Source organism: Oncorhynchus keta, chromosome 35, assembly GCF_023373465.1.
Source record: "Oncorhynchus keta strain PuntledgeMale-10-30-2019 chromosome 35, Oket_V2, whole genome shotgun sequence".
NCBI lineage: Eukaryota > Metazoa > Chordata > Actinopteri > Salmoniformes > Salmonidae > Oncorhynchus > Oncorhynchus keta.
This window is the reverse complement of record NC_068455.1, coordinates 13,593,240-13,615,480: the sequence shown is the minus strand read 5'-3', so window position 1 is coordinate 13,615,480 and position 22,241 is coordinate 13,593,240. Positions and strand designations below refer to the sequence as shown.

The window sequence follows — 22,241 nt, the reverse complement described above, 5'->3', positions numbered from 1 at the left end:
TGACAACAACCCCACCCCCCCAAAGAAAAAACTTAGTTAATGTTGCCTAGCCTAAGTGTGTGTGTGTGGAGGGAAGAGATAACCCTATCCATCTAACTGTACTGTACACACACACAGTAACGATGCTGTACCTTCATCATGGTGTTGCAGGCCAAAGCAATCCTGAACCCCCACCCAGCTGGGTGTGTGTGTGTGTGTGTGTGTGTGTGTGTGTGTTGTACCTTCATCATGGTGTTGCAGGCCACAGCAATCCTGAACCCCACCCAGCTGTGTGTGTGTGTGTGTGTGTGTGTGTGTGTGTGTGTGTGTGTGTGTGTGTGTGTGTGTGTGTGTGTGTGTGTGTGTGTGTGTTGCACCTTCATCATGGTGTTGCAGGCCACGGCAATCCTGAACCCCCACCCAGCTGTGTGTGTGTGTGTTGTACCTTAATCATGGCGCTGCGGGCCACAGCAGCAGACCCTGGTCTCTGTGATCTTGATCCTCCACACAGCTGCAGCGTGTCATCCATCACAGCATTTCTCTTGAACAAGATGGAGGGGGCCATGAACGAGTAACCCTGTAACCAGGAGACACAGAGAGAGATGAAGCAGGAGGGGGCCATGAACGAGTAACCCTGTAACCAGGAGACACAGAGAGAGATGAAGCAGGAGGGGGCCATGAATGAGTAACCCTGTAACCAGGAGACACAGAGAGAGATGAAGCAGGAGGGGGCCATGAACGAGTAACCCTGTAACCAGGAGACACAGAGAGAGATGAAGCAGGAGGGGGCCATGAACGAGTAACCCTGTAACCAGGAGACACAGAGAGATGAAGCAGGAGGGGGCCATGGCAGTAACCCTGTAACCAGGAGACACAGAGAGAGATGAAGCAGGAGGGGGCCATGAACGAGTAACCCTGTAACCAGGAGACACAGAGAGAGATGAAGCAGGAGGGGGCCATGAGACTGAGTAACCCTGTAACCAGGAGACACAGAGAGAGATGAAGCAGGAGGGGGCCATGAACAGTAACCCTGTAACCAGGAGACACAGAGAGATGAAGCAGGAGGGGGCCATGAACAGTAACCCTGTAACCAGGAGACACAGAGAGAGATGAAGCAGGAGGGGGCCATAGTAACCCTGTAACCAGGAGACACAGAGAGAGATGAAGCAGGAGGGGGCCATGAACGAGTAACCCTGTAACCAGGAGACACAGAGAGAGATGAAGCAGGAGGGGGCCATGAATGAGTAACCCTGTAACCAGGAGACACAGAGAGAGATGAAGCAGGAGGGGGCCATGAATGAGTAACCCTGTAACCAGGAGACACAGAGAGAGATGAAGCAGGAGGGGGCCATGAATGAGTAACCCTGTAACCAGGAGACACAGAGAGAGATGAAGCAGGAGGGGGCCATGAACGAGTAACCCTGTAACCAGGAGACACAGAGAGAGATGAAGCAGGAGGGGGCCATGAAGGAGTAACCCTGTAACCAGGAGACACAGAGAGAGATGAAGCAGGAGGGGGCCATGAACGAGTAACCCTGTAACCAGGAGACACAGAGAGAGATGAAGCAGGAGGGGGCCATGAACGAGTAACCCTGTAACCAGGAGACACAGAGAGAGATGAAGCAGGAGGGGGCCATGAACGAGTAACCCTGTAACCAGGAGACACAGAGAGAGATGAAGTAGGAGGGGGCCATGAACGAGTAACCCTGTAACCAGGAGACACAGAGAGAGATGAAGCAGGAGGGGGCCATGAACAAGTTGACGCATACATAGGAAGACGAGGTTTAATACGCAGGACAGAGACTGGTATACCCTTCACAGTATAGTGCCTACCAGAGACTGGTATACCCTTCACAGTATAGTACCTACCAGAGACTGGTATACCCTTCACAGTATAGTGCCTACCAGAGACTGGTATACCCTTCACAGTATAGTGCCTACCAGAGACTGGTATACCCTTCACAGTATAGTGCCTACCAGAGACTGGTATACCCTTCACAGTATAGTGCCTACCAGAGACTGGTATACCCTTCACAGTATAGTGCCTACCAGAGACTGGTATACCCTTCACAGTATAGTACCTACCAGAGACTGGTATACCCTTCACAGTATAGTACCTACCAGAGACTGGTATACCCTTCACAGTATAGTACCTACCAGAGACTGGTATACCCTTCACAGTATAGTAACTACTAGAGACTGGTATACCCTTCACAGTATAGTACCTACCAGAGACTGGTATACCCTTCACAGTATAGTGCCTACCAGAGACTGGTATACCCTTCACAGTATAGTACCTACCAGAGACTGGTATACCCTTCACAGTATAGTACCTACCAGAGACTGGTATACCCTTCACAGTATAGTGCCTGGTATACCCTTCACAGTATAGTAACTACTAGAGACTGGTATACCCTTCACAGTATAGTACCTACCAGAGACTGGTATACCCTTCACAGTATAGTACCTACCAGAGACTGGTATACCCTTCACAGTATAGTACCTACCAGAGACTGGTATACCCTTCACAGTATAGTACCTACCAGAGACTGGTATACCCTTCACAGTATAGTGCCTACCAGAGACTGGTATACCCTTCACAGTATAGTGCCTACCAGAGACTGGTATACCCTTCACAGTATAGTGCCTACCAGAGACTGGTATACCCTTCACAGTATAGTGCCTGGTATACCCTTCACAGTATAGTGCCTACTAGAGACTGGTATACCCTTCACAGTATAGTACCTACCAGAGACTGGTATACCCTTCACAGTATAGTACCTACCAGAGACTGGTATACCCTTCACAGTATAGTACCTACCAGAGACTGGTATACCCTTCACAGTATAGTGCCTACCAGAGACTGGTATACCCTTCACAGTATAGTGCCTACCAGAGACTGGTATACCCTTCACAGTATAGTACCTACCAGAGACTGGTATACCCTTCACAGTATAGTACCTACCAGAGACTGGTATACCCTTCACAGTATAGTGCCTACCAGAGACTGGTATACCCTTCACAGTATAGTGCCTACCAGAGACTGGTATACCCTTCACAGTATAGTGCCTACCAGAGACTGGTATACCCTTCACAGTATAGTACCTACCAGAGACTGGTATACCCTTCACAGTATAGTGCCTACCAGAGACTGGTATACCCTTCACAGTATAGTGCCTACCAGAGACTGGTATACCCTTCACAGTATAGTGCCTACCAGAGACTGGTATACCCTTCACAGTATAGTGCCTACCAGAGACTTCGTTTTTTGTATAACCAGGACATCCCATTATAGCTCAGTCAAGAACTAATTATAACCTGTCAATACTGTAAAAACTGGAGTGAGCGTGACAATGGCTGCCATTCATTGGTTGTCCATCTGTGCACATTGTTAGAACTGTCATCTCTGATGGGATTGGGATGTGCTGCCTGGCTCCAGCTGTGCAGGGCCCAGGGTTTACACGCTTATATGCACACACACACACACACACACACACACACACACACACACACACACACACACACACACACACACACACACACACACACACACACACACACACACACACACACACACACACACACACACACACACACACACACACAGATTGATGGATGGATGAATGGGGATGGAAGCATGAGAATGCCCAAATTGCCAGGCTTCAATATCTGATTGCTCTGCTGTGAAATTACATCTCATCGGGGCTATAATTAATATACCACGGCTGTCAGCCAATCAGCATTTAGGGCTCGAACCACCCAGTTTATAACGCAATTTAATTTTGTTTTGTGAGGCAAGTGGGAGAGCAGACCCCAGAGTTAAACGTTGTGATCTCAGCCACTAGCTCTATCTAACACTAAGGCATGGCTGTAAATGATAAAGACTAGCCTACAAATTCCAGTATTTGTGAAAGTGGGGAAATAAAACAAGGCAAGCCAAGATAAAGTTGGCAATCAGAGGTTTAAGGCGTAATTGAGGCAGACATGGTGATTCTCTGGAACCGTAACCTTTTATACCAGCAGAGAAAAGAGAGAGAAGCCCCTTTTAATGGGCCTATTGATCAGCCAGGCTCGAGGAGCCAGAAGGCATGGCAATCACAGCTGAGATCTCACGCAATAGACTACATCAATCAGACACGCGACCATAAGCTGGCATACAGCTGTATTCATAAAGCGTCTAAGTGTAGGAGTGCAGATCTACGATCCGGTCCCTCTGTCCTATAATTATGATCCAAAAAGAAAAACTGATCCTAGATCAGCACTCATGCTCTGTGTGAAGCGCTTTATGAATAGGGTGTGAAAGCCACATTATGGTTCAAAGCTATAGCATAAATAGTCATTCACATCTGTTAGGCCTATCCAAACTGCGAATGGCTATAATTATGCTTTGAATGAAAAGCCCTTTAGTCAATTTGAATACCAATGTGCACACAGACAGGCTGGTATTGACCTTAAACGAGCTATTGAGGACACTTCTGTCCCACCTGAAAGACGCGGTCACAGTTCTGAGGCATCGCTGCAGGGGAGTAGGTGGGGTCCATTTCGGTGAACTCCTCCGCAAAGTTGCTGACATCCAGCTCATCCCTGATCACTGGCTTGAACGGGGCGAGCACCCGCTTAGCTGCCAGGTCCTCCCAGTTTATCTTCTAAAAGGAGAGAAGACGAAACCCAACAGAGCGCTATAAAATTAGAAACCATTTCTCCTTCAAGCACCATTTTATCAACAAAGGCAAATATACTGTATGGTATGTACCAATCGACCTACAATGTATCTGGACAAGATGTTCTCAATGTGCTAGAGGAGATACTAGCTCTGTCCCAGATCTGTTTGTGCTGTATAGCTAACTCATATGGTCCTTAGCAATGACAATGTCCATAGGAGTTGGATAAGCAGCACAAACAGATCTGAGATCAGGCTAAGGAAATGGCTCTGGTACCTGGTAGAATGGATGTTTCTTAACGTTGTCAGCTCCGTCAGGCCCAGAGCCCAGTCTCTTCTTTGGGTCTTTGATGAGGAGGCGCTGGATGAGGTCTTTGGCCAGAGGGCTCATGTCTTTGGGGAACGGAGGGTCCTTCTTCGAGATCCTCCTGAGAGGTGACAGAAGTCCAGGTTGGACAGGATTTATATTATAATAATACATACATCAAGCCAATTCTAATCTGGACCTTCTGAAGGCAGTTCCAATGCTGATTTTCCTTCTTCCCCTGGAATCAGGGACTGATTTAGACCTGGGACACCATGTAAAGCAGAAAACCAGCAGCACGGATTTGAATACCCCTCACTGACATACAGTACATCAACAGGATGAGTATTTAATTCCAGAGGAAACACATGAAAGAATGAATGAAAGAACTTACAGTATTTCCAAGTGGTTGAGACAATCCAGAAAGAGAGAAAAGGAGAACAACACAGCTACCGTTCTATACAGTTTTGTCCTCTTTTTTTTGGAGAACTTGGAAATGTGTCTATTTGTTTGATCAGACCAAACTGATTACACACACACACACACACACACACACACACACACACACACACACACACACACACACACACACACACACACACACACCAAGTACTTCTCACTTGGTAAAGAAGACAAGTGAAAGATTGTTTTGTTTTCCAGCGTATGGGGAAATCGAATGGATGTCGAGTTCAGTTTATTAGCATCCCTAATAGCCATTGCTGATGCAGTATTCCCCCCAGATCTATCTACTAACATGTGGGCCCCTGAAATAATGAATACTTACTTGGCGATATCTGTATGAGAGTTCTGGTCTCCATCAACAGTGAATGGTGATCCACCCGTCAAAAGTTCATACATTAATACTCCAAGGCTCCACCAGTCTACAGCCTGGAACACAGGTACATGTGGATGAATAAAGTGTATTATTATTATGACAGAATATGATACAGGGCTACATACGTTCCAGACTGCCTACATTGCAGACGCGTTGTACAAATGATGCACTGTAGGCAGTCTGGAACAGCACCCCAGACACCAGAGGGCAGCCTTCACAGGTGTGCAGTAGACTACACCCAGTTATTAGTGAGCTACACATATCTGTCTGTGTACCATTGTGCATTTGGGTCAAGTACAGTACAACATAACAAGACCTCGGGGGGGGTGGGTTCTAAATGATAAATTACCATGTCATGGCCAGCCTCTCCTCCCTCTGCGATCTCTGGGGCCATGTACTCAATGGTGCCACAGACAGAGTAAGTCCTCTCCAACTGGACAGCAACAAAGGGACAAAACAAAGAGAAATAACCCAGATTAGATTTGTCTCCCCTCTCCTTATTTGTTGTTCTCATCCCTGACATGTTGAAACACACTGGAATCGACCGGAAGGAAGCTTGAGACTAGGACACATTTCATCAGTTCAGGGTAGAACAGACATCATTGTTGTGGAGAAGAACCTACCAAGCGCCACTGAATAGATCACAGAACATGGTTCTCATAACGATCAGACGATGTGTATACACAACGTAACGACCTGTAGGGTGGCAGGGTAGGGGGATCTGGAGGGTGGCAGGGCAGGGGACCTGGAGGGTGGCAGGGTAGGGGACCTGGAGGGTGGCAGGGTAGGGGGACCTGTAGGGTGGCAGGGTAGGGGACCTGTAGGGTGGCAGGGTAGGGGACCTGTAGGGTGGCAGGGTAGGGGACCTGTAGGGTGGCAGGGTAGGGGACCTGGAGGGTGGCAGGGTAGGGGGATCTGGAGGGTGGCAGGGTAGGGGGATCTTGAGGGTGGCAGGGTAGGGGGATCTTGAGGGTGGCAGGGTAGGGGGATCTGGAGGGTGGCAGGGCAGGGGACCTGTAGGGTGGCAGGGTAGGGGACCTGGAGGGTGGCAGGGTAGGGGGATCTGGAGGGTGGCACCTGGAGGGTAGTCACGTCAGGTTGCACATCAAACACGGCCTAAAAACACACAACAGCACACACTCCTCCATTGACTGCGTGGGATGCGTCACCAGTGCGAATGGACCATAACACAACAAGTAACCTAACCATTTTAAAGTACAAGACTCCTCTGTGTGATAATGATCATATGGATGTACGGTGTAGGCCTCTTGCTCCATACATCTGTCATACATACCTCATCAAACTCTTTGCTGAGGCCAAAGTCCGTGAGCACTATGTGTCCGCTGGAGTCCATGAGGATGTTCTCCAGCTTCAGGTCTCTGTAGACTATACCCAGCTGGAAAACATTCAGACAATTACAAGGCTTCAAGGGCTTCATTTATAAAAAAGTTGCATAGGCACAAAATCATGCCCCAAAACATATGCGCTTTTTCACGCAAAAGTTGGCATTTATAAAAACTGGACTTTTTGTGCTTATCCTTCCGGAAACTTTAGACCATGTGTACACACAGTTTCTAGTGGTTGAAGTACTGCATTGCAAGAAGGCAAAAAGTAGCCTAGTAGCTTTGTAGCCTTGTGGAAATGGGGAACACATGATGACTTATTCACAAAAACAAAAAAACAGGTAGCTAAATATAACAACAAGACTCCATCGTTTGCTGTTAGTGAGAAAATCTATTTATTCTATCTCTGCATTCTAAAATAATTAGAAATCTATATCCGATGATTAATGTCACTTCCATGATCGTTGCAGAATAAATTCCTCACCTTTTCTGACTGTGATGGTTTTATACACGCAAAATAGCCTATTTAATTGGACTCACTTCACAATAGTAAACAGATAAGATGGCAGTATTTAAAGTATTTTGCTCTATGCGATCCGATCCGATACACAGTTTAAAGGTAGAACAGACTGTTCACCTTTTCCATTGATGTTTGTAGACTACGTATGAATACTGTAATGTCAAATTTCTCCAGTAGCCTAGACAATATTTAATTTATAAATATAATACAGATATTATAACCATTGCCCCTTTTCTGGCCATGATAAGATAATATTCCCGAAGTAGCCATAAAACAAGTGACCATCTCTAATTGGGCCTTTTAAATAGGCTATTATATTTACACGCTTTTGCTCCATGCATCTGAAATGGAGCACGCTTTATAACATGCAGTAGAAATTAACTGGTGAATTAAAGTGTGTAGGTTACCACTGTAAGTAGGCCTCCTGTAGTCTAAATCTTTTTCAGAGTAGACAATGTTTCAGAATTCTCGGGCGGTGCAGCATATTTAGGTTCAGGAGAAAGTAAATGCAAAACATTATTGAATTCAAACAATCTGTTGACAGATCCACAACCATTTGCAATTATTTTTGTGTTGCAGAAACTGTAAAATGTCACTGTAAAAGAAAACGTTTTGTCAACACATCCAAAGACATTTGATCAAGTTCGCCATTAATATTTCCTTCAGATATACTGTGTTGGCCTAATTCCAACAGTTCCAAAGTATTATTGTCACCATAAAAGGTGAATGATGGGCGTTTTTCAGACGGAGTTATAATGCTTGTTCACACACGTGCACAGTTTTACAACAGGTCTGATGTATAAACGGGAACCATGCCTATGTCTGACGTGAGTCAGGATTATAAATCTAATAAGTATTACGCAACAGTTCTAAATGAGGTCCATGTCTCTGTAGACCAGTGTTTCCCACCTCCAGTCCTCCGGTACCACCCAACGCCAGTCCTCCGGTACCCCCAGTCCTCCAGTACCTCCCCATCTCCAGTCCTCCGGTACCGCCATCTCCAGTAACCCCCTCTCCAGTCCTCCAAACGCCAGTCCTCCAGTACCCCCTACGCCAGTCCTCCTGTACCCCCAACGCCAGTCCTCCAGTACCCCCAACGCCAGTCCTCCAGTACCCCCAACGCCAGTCCTCCAGTACCCCCAATGCCAGTCCTCCAGTACCCCCAACGCCAGTCCTCCAGTACCCCCAACGCCAGTCCTCCAGTACCCCCAACGCCAGTCCACCAGTACCCCCAACGCCAGTCCACCAGTACCCCCAACAGTACACATTTCACATTTTTGTTGGGGGTATTGGAGAACTGGCGTTGGGGGTACCGGAGGACTGGAGATGGGGATACCGGAGGACTGGAGAGGAGGGTACCGGAGGATTGGAGTTGGGGGTACTGGAAGACTGGAGATGGGGGTACTGGTGGACTGGAAATTGGGGTACTGGGGTACTGGAGTTGGGGGTACTGGAGTTGGGGGTACTGGAGTTGGGGGTACTGGAGTTGGGGGTACTGGAGGACTGGAGATGGGGGTACCGGAAGACTGGCGTTTGGGGTACTGGAAGACTGGCGTTGGGGGTACTGGAGGACTGGCTTCAGGACTATCCCCAGCTGGGAAACAGTCAGCCAATTACAAGGCTCTGTAGACTATCCCCAGCTGGAAAAGAGTCAGACAATTTACAAGGCTTGACTGTACAAACAATGTAGAAGAAACAGCCAGAGATCGATCCAAAAAGTATTTTAGGGCCGGTTTAAACATAGTCCTAGTCCTGGACTAAACTGCATGGAGACACTCCATTGAAATAAATTCTTAGTCCAGGACTATGCTTAATCTGTTTCCGGGAAACGGGCCCCTTTATGTATAGCAATTGAGATTAGACACAATGATTAATGATTTCTAGAAAACTGCACCATTTACTGCAATTGCATATAGGCTAAAACTCCAAAACTATTGTACCTCAGGAATGCCAAAACGGAAAGAAGACGACATCTACAGACACTCACCGTGTGTAGGTGCTCCAGCGCCAGGACTATCTCTCCACTATACAGAGACACCTCCTGCTCTTTGAACCGAACCCTCTGTACCAGGTGGGTGAAGAGCTCCCCACCGTTCACATAATCTGTCATAATAATAAAGAAACAGCTATGAACAATCCTGGATGTCTTGCCTGGCTGGATATTTTATTTCAACATAGCAGGTATAAATCCAAAGTACAATGGGTCAGTCCAATTCACTGTAAAGGCGTTTACATGCTTCCCAGCCAAAACAGTTCAGAGGAGTTTGTGCGTATATTATGACGTCATTTTGTGATGTTTGATTGTTTTGGACTTCGGTAAGGGTTTTTGCGGTTGTTTAAGCAAACACAAAAATGATTGAGGCAATTCAAAGTTGGTAGCCAAAGTGTAAGCCCATTCGTCTGTGATTGTTAACAAACTATAGTTTTGGCAAGTCAGTTAGGACATCTACTTCGTGCATGACAAAAGTAATTTTTTCAACAATTGTTTACAGACAGATTTCCCTGTATCACAATTCCAGTGGGTCAGAAGCTTACATACACTAAGTTGACTGTGCCTTTAAACAGCTTGGAAAATTCCAGAAAATGATGTCATGGCTTTAAAACCTTCTGATAGGCTAATTGACATCATTTGAGTCAATTGGAGGTGTATCTGTGGATGTATTTCAAGGCCTACCTTCAAACTGTGTCTCTTTGCTTGACATCATGGGGAAATGAAAAGAAATCAGCCAAGACCACAGAAAAAAAGATTGTAGACCTCCACAAGTCTGGTTCATCCTTGGGAGCAATTTCCAAATGCCTGAAGGTACCATGTTCATCTGTACAAACAATAGTACACAAGTATAAACACTATGGGACCATGCAGCCGTCATACCGCTCAGGAAGGAGACGCATTCTGTCTCCTAGAGATGAACGTACTTTGGTGAGAAAAGTGCAAATCAATCCCAAAACAACAGCAAAGGACCGTGTGAAGATGCTGGAGGAAACAGGTACAAAGTATCTATATCCACAGTAAAACAAGTCCTATATATCAAGATAACCTGAAAGGCCGCTCAGCAAGGAAGAAGCCATTGCTCTAAAACCGCCATAAAAAAGCCAGACTACGGATTGCAACTGCACATGGGGACAAAAAACTGAGTTTAAATGTATTTGCCTAAGGTTCATGTAAACTTCTGACTTCAACTATATATATATGTATGAACAGTTGAAGTCGGAAGTATACATACACCTTAGCCAAATACATTTAAACTCAGTTTCACAATTCCAAACATTTAATCAGGGTAAAAATTCCCTGTCTTAGGTCAGTTAGGATCACCACTTTATTTTAAGAATGTGAATTGTCAGAGTAATTGTAGAGAGAATGATTTATTTCAGCTTTTATTTCCTTCATCACATTCCCAGTGAGTCAGAAGTTTACATACACTCAATTAGTATTTGGTAGCATTGCCTTTAAATTGTTTAACTTGGGTCAAACGTTTGGGGTAGCCTTCCACAAGCTTCCCACATGTTGGATGAATTTCGGCCCATTCCTCCTGACAGAGCTGGTGTAACGGCGTCAGGTTTGTAGCCCTCCTTGTTCACACACAAATTTTCTACAGGGTTGAGGTCAGGGCTTTGTGATGGCCACTCCGATACCTTGACTTTGTTGTCCTTAAGCCATTTTGCCACAACTTCGGAAGAACGCTTGGGCTCATTGTCCATTTGGAAGACCCATCTGCGACCAAGCTTTACTTCCTGACTGATGTCTTAAGATGTTGCTTCAATATATCCACATAATTTTCCTACCTCATGATGCCATCTATTTTGTGAAGTGCACCAGTCCCTCCTTCAGCAAAACACCCCCACAACACGATGCTGCCTGTCACGGTAGGGATGGTGTTCTTCGGCTTGCAAGCTTCCCCCTTTTCCTCCAAACATAACGATGGTCATTATGGTCAAACAGTTCTATTTTTGTTTCATCAGACCAGAGGACATTTCTCCAAAAAGTATGATCTTTGTCCCCATGTGCAGTTGCAAACCGTAGTCTGTCTTTTTTTAATGGCGGTTTTGGAGCAGTGGCTTCTTCCTTGCTGAGCGGCCTTTCAGGCTATGTCAATTTAAGACTTGTTTTACTGTGGATATAGATACTTTGTACCTGTTTCCTCCAGCATCTTCACAAGGCCCTTTGCTGTTGTTCTGGGAGTGATTTGCACTTTTCGCACCAAAGTTCGTTCATCTCTAGGAGACAGAATGCTTCTCCTTCCTGAGCGGTATGACGGCTGCATGGTCCCATGGTGTTTATACTTGCATACCATTGTTTGTACAGATGAACGTGGTACCTTCAGGCATTTGGAAATTGCTCCCAAGGATGAACCAGACTTTTGGAGATCTTCAAAAAAAAAATCTGAGGTCTTGGCTGATTTCTTTTGATTTTCCCATTATGTCAAGCAAAGAGGCACCGAGTTTGAAGGTAGGCCTTGAAATACAACCACAGGTACACTTCCAATTGACTCAAATTATGTAAATTAGCCTATCAGAAGCTTCTAAATCCATGACATCATTTTCTGGAATTTTCCAAGCTGTTTAAAGGCACAGTCAACTTAGTGTATGTAAACTTCTGACCCACTGGAATTGTGATACAGTGAATTAAAAGTGAAATAATCTGTCTGTAAACAATTGTTGGAAAAATTACTTGTGTTATGCACAAAGTATGACACAAAACTACTACTTGCCAAAACTATAGTTTGTTAACAAGACATTTGTGGAGCAGTTTAAAAACAAGTTTTAATCACACCCACCTATGTGTATGTAAACTTCCAACTTCAACTGTATGTATGTATATATGTAAAAGAATTTACCCCCTTTTCTCTCTAATTTCGTGATATCAAATTGGTAGTTACCCTCCCCTAACCCAAACGACGCTGGGCCAATTGTGTGTCCCCTCATGGGTCTGCCGGTCATGGCCCGGCTGTGACACTGCCTGGGATCGAACCCGGGTCTGAGGTGACGCCTCAAGCATTGAGATGCAGTGCCTTAGCCAGCTGCACGCCTTGGCCTAGCCACCTCGCCTCGAGCTAGCCGCCTAAGGCTAGCCGCCAGCCAAACTGAAAGAAACTGAATTTTTCTTAACAATCTTACTTTCTTCTACTTGATATTCTTACTCATGTAGCCTATTTCATATTCATGTTTCATTGAAAAATAACAACTTTCTGTAAAAAGAGGGAGAAATAGAAGAGAAGGCATGAAGAGGAGAAAGGGACAGAGAGAGACAGAGACCGAAAGAAATGTAGAGAGAGAGGTCCAGACCTAGTATGAGGTGCAGCTTGGTGTCTGTCTGGAAGGCATAGTGGAGGGTGACAAGGAACGGTGACTGTCTGATGTGCTCCAGAACCTGTCTCTCTGTGCGTGTGTGTTCTGCTGTCTTGGCCTTCTGTACGATTGTGGCCTTCTTCAACACCTTCATGGCGTATAGTTGACCTGCATCATGACCGCTCACTTTACGCACCAGGAACACCTTGCCATAGGCTGACATAGAAGCAAGAAAAACATTAAAACTCAGCAGCCAAAAGCTTTCAGTGCAGTTGTTTTAGCTCAACTGGAGGACCAGATGGGAGACGTTTGTACTTCAGAAGGACCAATGGAATGGTCTCAAATGTACAAAACCACCAACCCATCGCCCCCGGGAGAGATAAAATGAATGTACCTTTTTTTAAATCTATGACAATCCCATCATTGGATTGGGTTTCAGAACTGTCACTGACCTCCAGTTCCTAGCACCTTTAGCAGCTCAAAGTTCTCAATTCCCACCCTCTCTACGTGGCCGGTCAGGTTGGCTGTGGGATGACAAAGATGGTGAGATCTTTAGCTTACAAACAAGAAAGTATCACAAATTCTTACAAAAACACACAGCTTGCAGGCCTATAAAATAGGCCTTGTTCTAAAAAAATATATATAAATAATGTTCATCCCAAAGAAACTAGGACTCTGCATTATTGAGTTGTTCTGCAAATATCATGTTAACGTGTGTTATGTCAGTAAACACAACTCTGAAAGCAGTATGTAAGCCTGGCCTAGGCTGATATATGAGAAAGAGGGCCCCGTGACAAAGAGGGAGGGCATAACAAGTATGCCTATTAGGTATTAACATTAAGGTCTGAAATAGAGGTCTTCACGGGTCCAAAAAGTTGGAACCGTTCTGAAATGGATCCATGGCTTTCCACCCAACCCAATATACATAACTTAAAAAAAAAAATATATATATATAAAAATAGAGACCGTTCCGAATGGACCTGAGGAGTCAGACCCATTCCGAAAAGGCTCGTGGAAAAACAGACCCGTACCGGTTCGGATCCGAGAGCCCCGTTCAGATCCGAGAGTAGAAAGAGAGAAAGAAACCTCCGACTGGGTGCTACCAGCGCCATCAATAAACGAGTGGTATTGGCCAAATGATTCACAGTTATCGGTCCTTACTGCCTAGGCTATATCAAATTACAACAAAAAAAATGCATATTCAAAACTTTATAGTCCATTGTTTTAACTTTCCTAAAAAAAATAATTGTCCACCTCACGGTTCAGCTGTTAGAGATTTAAGTGCAAATGCATCAAGGTATTGCATGCATATAGACCTACTGTATAGGCCTAGGCATCCACTGTATGATATTCACATTTAAAAATAATTATAAAAAGGAAAACACTCAACCATGCACACAGACACTCAACCATGCAAATTGGTTGGATTATTATTTACTTGGACATCACACATTATAGTCTTACATTTACATTTACATTTAAGTCATTTAGCAGACGCTCTTATCCAGAGCGACTTACAACCAGACATCATACACACTCACTAAATCACATCCAATATCACACACACATCAACCTACTCAGATTTACTACACACATAATATCTTGACCCAGTTTTCTAACATCTGTGACATTGGCTCACAGGCTAACAGGCAAGGGAATAAAACAAATATTGCTAGAACCTTTTTCTTGAATTCTACATATCAGACATTTAAAATCTCAAATGTTGACCGTCATAAGACCTCTGATGGCAGTAACTTAACAAGCAATAATTATGGTCAATTTATACTGAGAACAGTATCTAGTTATGGTAAGGGGTGAAATAAGTATAGCCAGTTTTAATTGTAACGCTTTAGCAGATTATAAAAACAGATCAGTCTTTACGTGGTGTTGGGTTCTGAGAATATGACATATACCTACCTACCTATTCATGTCACTGAGGAAGAGAGGGTAATGTATAACGTTTACATTATGTCAGGATATGTTATTGTTAGCCATCTGGGATCCTATTGGAGGGAAGAGACACAGTCTGCTACCAATCACCATGACAACCTTGAGTTGGGGTGGAGTGAGCACTTTGGTGTAGAGGTCAGGTCAGATGAAGTGAGGAAGAATAGATATCACTAAGGTTCTGTCTAGCAACAGAGATGCATTGGCTGTTCAGACGTGTAGGAGGAGATTCAGCCTCGGAGAAAGGGTTAAATATCAGGGCTTGTGTGAAAATGTTTTTGTCTAAATGCTGCTGTATTGATCCTCTGGGAAGAATAAACCTGGTTAAGCTTTCATAGTGTCCGTTGTGTTTTTACTCTGAAAATTAGAACCTAACAGTGGCTAAAAGAAAAGGAATATAACATATACTGTTTCCAGGAAACTCAATCCAGATCCTTAGATGAAGTTGCATGGGAAAAGGAATGGGGTGGTGAAATAATTTTCTGTCATGGACAAAGGAACTCAAAAAGGTGTGATGATATTAATTAACAAAAAAAATTGGCAAGAATGATTCGCAAGGAAGGTGGATCTTTTTGAATATGAAAGTGGACGAAAAAGAGATTTGGCTCATTAACCTATATGGTCCAAATCAGGATGATCCATACTCTTTGAAAATATTTATACCAATTTACAGGCAACAAATGATCAAATCATTATGGTGGGAGATTATAACACAGTGTTAAGTACCTCAATGGACCATAAAGGAAATCGCTCTACAAACCATCATCACCGTTCCCTTATTAACCTCTCTAGGGTATGTGGGACACTAGCTTCCCACCTGGCCAACATCCAGTGAGATTGCAGAGCGCCAAATTCAAATACAGAAATACTCATTATAAAAATTCAGAGAAGATACAACTAATTAAACATAGGTTTAAAGATTAAAACTTGTTAGGGATTAGCTCCCTCTGTGGGGATCAAATCAGCGGAAATTTCATTAAAACACACATGCAAGGTACTGAATTAAAGCTACACTCGTTGTGAATCTAGCCACCGAGTCAGATTTGTAAAATGCTTTTCGGCGAAAGCATGAGAAGCTATTATCTGATAGCATGCACCCCCAAAGTACTGGAACGTCACCTAAAACGACAGATTTTACAGTAGCCGGCGCTACCCAAAACGCAGAAATAAAATATAAAACATTCATTACCTTTGACGAGCTTCTTTCTTGGCACTCCTATATATCCCATAAACATCACAATTGGGTATTTTTCCCGATTAAATCCGTCATTGTATAGCCAAAATGTCGTTTTCCTTAGACCGGTCTGATCCAGGAATATTCCATTTTACAAGACGCAACGTCACTTTTTAAAATGACAAAAGTTGCCTATAAACTTTTACAAAACACTTCAAACTACTTTTCTAAACCAACTAGGTATTAATAAACGTTAATAATCTATACAATTCATCACGGGGCGATCTGTATTCGATAGCAGCTAGTCTTGAAATCAGCGTCCATCTTTTCCATTTGAACAACATCCTGTTGAGAGACTAAAACAGGAAAGGCCAAAACGTCATACAACCAAGGATTAAGTCTGCTAGAAATGCCAGCACTGGCGACATCGTGTGGAAGCTGTAGGCGTTTACAGGGCATCTTCATGTATTTGCAGTCGCCTTAAACAATACATTGACTGGCGGATTAATATATTTTTTGTGTTTTTGGAGAACAGTTTTTCGAGGGATTTTTACTCCTAAACACATTATGTTATAGCCACAGACACGATTTAACCAGTTTTAGAGACTTCAGAGTGTTTTCTATACACACATACTTATTTGCATATACTATATTCCTTGCATGAGTAGCAGGACTTTGAAATGTTGCGCGATTTTTAACAAAAAGCTGCGAAAATTCGCATGATCCATAAGTAGTTTTAACTTCTTGAGAAGCCAACTACGGTGTCAGATTTCAAACATGCTTTACAGCGAAAGCATACCTTACAATTATTTGAGAACATAGCCCAGCAGACAAATTATTTCAAACAGTAACCAGCCAAGTAGAAGAGTTACACAAGTCAGAAATAGAGATCAAATTAAACCTTTGATGATCTTCATATGTTTGCACTCAGAAGACATTAATTTATTAAATACATGTTCCTTTTGTTCAATAAAGTCTCTCTTTATATCCGAAAACCTCCATTTTGTTAATGCGTTTTCTTCAGTAATCCACAGGCTCAAACGCAGTCACAACATGCAAACAAAAAATCCTAATTGTATCCGTAAAGTTCAACAAAACATGTCAAACAATGTTTATATTCAATCCTCATGTTGTTTTTAGCCTAAATTATCTATAATATAGACAATAACGTTGTCAATATAAAAGGTAAATAAGAAAGGCACTCTCTTGTCGCATGCATGAAAAATCTCTGTGACACGGCAGTGTCCACTCATTCAGAGTGGTCTTACTCCCTCATTTTTCAGAATACAAGCCTGAAACAATTTCTAAAGACTGTTGACATCTAGTGGAAGGCATAGGAACTGCAATTTGAGTCCAAAGTCAATGGATACTGTAATGGCATTGAATAGAAAACTACACACAAAAAATAAATCCTACTTCCTGAATGGATTTTTCTCAGGTTTTTGCCTGCCTAATCAGTTATGTCATACTCACAGACATTATTTTAACAGTTTTGGAAACTTTAGAGTGTTTTCTATCCAAATCTACTAATTATATGCATATCCTATTTTCTGGGCCCGAGTAGAAGGCAGTTTAGTTTGGGCATGCTTTTCATCCAAAATTCCAAATACTGGCCCCTAACCTAGAGAAGTTAAGGAAATCACAAATATTATGGACATTAGAAATAGCGGATATTTGGACACAAAAAAAAAAAAACCTAGTGAGATATACATGGAGGAGACTTAATCAAGCTAGTCGTCTTGACTACTGTCAAGAGGAGTTAAACAAGAGTGTCCCCTGTCACCATATCTATTCGTTATGACCATCAAAATGCTAGTTATTAAAATCAGATCAAATAACAACAACATTAGAGGATTAGAAATCCAAGGCTTCAAAACAAAGGTGTGCCGTTGACTCAAGTTTTATATGAAGTCCGCAAACTAGATCCCTGCAATGTCTTATTGAAGACCTAGATAATGTGTCTGGACTCTCTGGACTAAAACCTAATTATGATAAGTGTACAATATGACATATTGGATCTTTAAATAAAAAAAAAATCACCATTTTACATTACGCTGCAGTTTACCAATAAAATGGGCTGACGGTGAAGTAGACATACTTGGTACTCAACACAAAATATATAAATGAGCATTCCACAATTAATTTCAATAGAAAACTTGTAAAAATTGACAAGATTCTGCAACCAGTGCTACAAATACCCCTTATTAACATATGTAGCCTAAGAAACAAGGCCTATGAAGTCAATAACTTACTTTTAACAGATAACATTCATATTCTGACTATCTCTGAAACTCACTTAGATAATACTGATGATACAGTGGCAGCAATACATGGTTATAACATCCACCAAAAAGACAGAAATGCCAACAGAGGCAATGTTGCTGTCTATATTCAGAACCACATTCCTGTAAAGCTTAGAGACTATCTAATGTTAAATACTGTTGAAGTAATACGGCTACAGGTTAATTTGCCTCACCTAAAGCCCATTCTTGTGGGAAGCTGCAATAGACCACCAAGTGCTAACAATCAGCATCTGGATAATATGTGTGAAATGCTTGATAATATATGTGATATCAACAGAAAATGATATTTTATGGGTTATTTAAATACTGACTGGCTATCATCAAGCTGCCCACTCAGGAAAAAAAATCTAACTGTAACCAGTGCCTGCAACCTGGATCAGGTTGTCAGTCAACCTACTTGGTTAGTTACAAACAGCACGGGAATTAAATCATCAACATGCATTTTTACTAACGCTGCAGATATTTGCCTTAAAGCAGTATCCAAATCCATAGGATGTAGTGATCACAATATTATAGCCATATCTAGGAAAACCAAAGATTCAAAGGCTGGGCCTAACGTAGTGTATAAGAAGTCATACAATAAGTTTTGTAGTGATTCATATGTTGATGATGTTTAGAATATTTTCTGGTCTGTGGTGTGTAATGAAGAGCAACCAGACACTGCAATTGACGCATTTATGAAACCACTTATTCCAGTTACTATTAAGCAGGCACCATTAAGAAAATTACTGTAAAAACTCAAATCCCCTTGGATAGACGAGGAATTGAAAAATTGCATGGTTGAGAGGGATGAGGCAAATGGTATGGCAATTAAGTCTGGCAGCCCAACTGATTCGCAAACATACTGCAAATTAAGTAATCATGTGACTAAACTAAATAAAGAGTAAAGAAACTACACTATCAAACAAAAATAAATGATATAAAGAATGCTAGTAAAAAGCTTTGGGCACCTTAAATGACATTTTGGGGGCAAAAAGACAACACGGCACCTTCATTTATTGAATCAGATGGCTCATTCATCACAAAGCCCAATGATATTGCGAACTATTTCAATGACTGTTTCATTGGCAACATAAGCAAACTTAGGGATGACATGCCAGCAACAAACGCTGACACTACACATCCAAGTATATCGGACCAAATTATGAAAGAAAATAATTGTACTTTTGAATTCTGTAAAGTCAGTGTGGAAGAGGTGAAAAAAATGTTCTCTACCAACAATGACAAGCCACCAGGGTCTGACAAGCTAGATGGAAAATTACAGACGATAATAGCAGACGATCATGCCACTCCTATTTGCCACATCTTCAATTTAAGCCTACTAGAGAGTGTGTGCCCTCAGGCCTGGAGGGAAGCTAAAGTCATTCCGCTACCCAAGAAAAGCAAAACCCCCTTTACTAGCTCAAATAGCCAACCAGTCAGCCTGTTACCAATCCTTAGTAAACTTCTGGGAAAAAAATGTTTGAGACCAGATACAATGCTATTTTACAGGAAACAAATTTACAACAGAATTTCAGCATGCTTATAGGGAAGGACACTCAACAAGCACAGCACTTACACAAATGACTGATGATTGGCTGAGAGAAATGTATGATAAAATGATTGTGGGGGCTAGACTTAGACTTCAGTGGAGCTTTTGACATTAGTGATCATAGTCTGCTGCTGGAAAAAACATGTGTTATGGCTTTACACCCCCTGCAATAATGTGGATAGAGAGTTAATTGTCTAACAGAACACAGAGGGTGTTCTTTAATGGAAGCCTATCAAATGTAATCAAATATAAATCAGGAATTCCCCAGGGTAGCTGTTTAGGCCCCTTGACTTTTAATTTTTTTACTAACGACATGCCACTGACTGAGTAAAGCCAGAGTTTCTATATATGCGGATGACTCAACACTATACACGTCAGCTACTACAGCGACTGAAATGACTGCAACACTCAACAAAGAGGTGCAGTTAGTTTCAGAGTGGGTGGCAAGGAATAAGTTAGCCTTAAATATTTCTAAAACTAAAAGCATTGTATTTGGAACAAAATACTCACTAAACCTCAACTAAATAATGTGGAAATTGAGCAAGTTGAGATGACTAAACTGCTTGGAGTAACACTAGATTGTAAACTGTCATGGTCAAAACATATTGATGCAGTAGTAGCTAAGATGGGGAGAAGTCTGTTTATAATAAAGCATTGCTCTGCCTTCTTAACTTCTTATGGCTGGGGGGCAGTATTGAGTAGCTTGGATGAATAAGTTGCCCAAAGTAAACAGCCTGCTCCTCAGTCTCAGTTGCTAATATATGCATATTAGTATTCGTATTGGATAAAAAACACTAACGTTTCTAAAACTGTTTGAATGATGTCTGTGAGTATAACAGAACTCATATGGCAGGCAAAATCCTGAGGAGAAATCAAAACAGGAAGTGAGAAATCTGAGCTTGGTATGTATTCACCACAGTTCCCATTGAAATCCCCTTGAGATATTAATGATGTTGCACTTCCTAGGGCTTCCACTAGATGTCAACCGTCAATAGAAATTTGAATGAGACTTCTGTGTTGTGGGACTGAATGAGAGCAGAATCTATCAGGTGACTGGCAGTCAGCCATTTTCTGATCATGCGCATTCCTCGTGGTATCCACTTGCGTTCCATTGCTCATCAAGACACAAATGAATACTCCGGTTGGAACTTTATTGAAGCTATATGTTAAAAACATCCTAATGATTGATTCTGTACTTAGTTTGATATGTTTCTTCAACCTGTAATATAACTTTTTGAAGTTATTGTCTGACGTAACGCTGACCAGAATGAGCGTTTTTGATATGTATACCAAACGCGCTAACAAAAGGAGGTATTTGGATATAAATAACGGACACTATCGAACAAAACAAACATTTATTGTGGACCTGGGATTCCTGGAGTGCTTTCTGATGAAGATCATCAAAGGTAAGGGAATATTTATCATGTCATTTCTTGTTTATGTTCACGCCAACATGGCGGCTATTGTGACTATTTTTCTGAGTGCCGTCTCAGATTATTGCATGGTTTGCTTATTCCGTAAAGGTTTTTTGAAATCAGACACAGCGGTTGCATTAAGGAGAGGTGTATCTATAATTCCATGTGTATAACTTGTTATCATCTACATTTATGATGAGTATTTCTGTTGAATGATGTGGCTATGCAAAATCACTGGATGTTTTTGGAACTAGTGAATGTAATGCGCCAATGTAAACTCATACTTTTATAAATATGAACTTTAGCAAACCCAACATACATGTATTGTGTAACATGAAGTCCTATGAGTGTCATCTGATGAAGATCATCAAAGGTTAGTGATTAATTGTATCTCTATTTGTGCTTTTTGTGACTGCCATCTTTGGCTGGAAAAATGGCTGTGTTTATTGTCGTTTGGTGGTGACCTAACATAATTGTTTGTGGTATTTTTGCTGTAAAGCATATTTGAAATCGGACACTGTGGTGGGATTAACAACAAGATAACATTGAAAATTGTATAAAATACATGTATGTTTGAGGAATTTTAATTATGAGATTTTTTATGTTTTTAATTTGGCGCCCTGCACTATCACTGACTGTTGTCATATCGATCCCGTTAACGGGATTTCAGCACTAAGAAATTAACAACACTATCAACAAGGCAGGTCCTACAGGCCTTAGTTTTGTCGCACCTTGACTACTGTTCAGTCGTGTGGTCAGGTGCCACAAAAAAGGACTTAGGAAAATTGCAATTGGCTCAGAACAGGTCAGCACGGCTGGCCCTTGGATGTACACCGAGAGCTAATATTAATAATATGTATGTAAATCTCTCCTGGCTGAAAGTGGAGCTGTAGACAGACAGCACCAAGCTGCCTTGTTCAGGGGCAGAACGACAGATTTTCACC

General features: G+C 42.4%; 1 protein-coding gene across 4 annotated transcripts in view; it reads right to left on the bottom strand.

The window, feature by feature from the left end:
* The window catches only part of LOC118378685 (ribosomal protein S6 kinase alpha-5-like), a 57,398-nt gene that overhangs the window by 18,064 nt on the left and 17,093 nt on the right, over nt 1-22,241 (bottom strand). For all 4 annotated transcript variants that reach the window (XR_008092649.1, XM_052496605.1, XM_052496606.1 and 1 more), the window contains exons 2-10: nt 13,380-13,451; nt 12,925-13,143; nt 9,629-9,744; nt 7,073-7,174; nt 6,128-6,211; nt 5,728-5,831; nt 4,917-5,067; nt 4,464-4,625; nt 425-556 (exon numbers count right to left, since the gene is read on the bottom strand). Coding sequence is in view for 3 of the 4 variants with exons in the window: in XM_052496605.1 (XP_052352565.1) it covers nt 425-556; nt 4,464-4,625; nt 4,917-5,067; nt 5,728-5,831; nt 6,128-6,211; nt 7,073-7,174; nt 9,629-9,744; nt 12,925-13,143; nt 13,380-13,451 (1,142 nt within the window). In the remaining variant the exon portion in view is untranslated. The remainder of the gene's footprint in view (nt 1-424; nt 557-4,463; nt 4,626-4,916; nt 5,068-5,727; nt 5,832-6,127; nt 6,212-7,072; nt 7,175-9,628; nt 9,745-12,924; nt 13,144-13,379; nt 13,452-22,241) is intronic.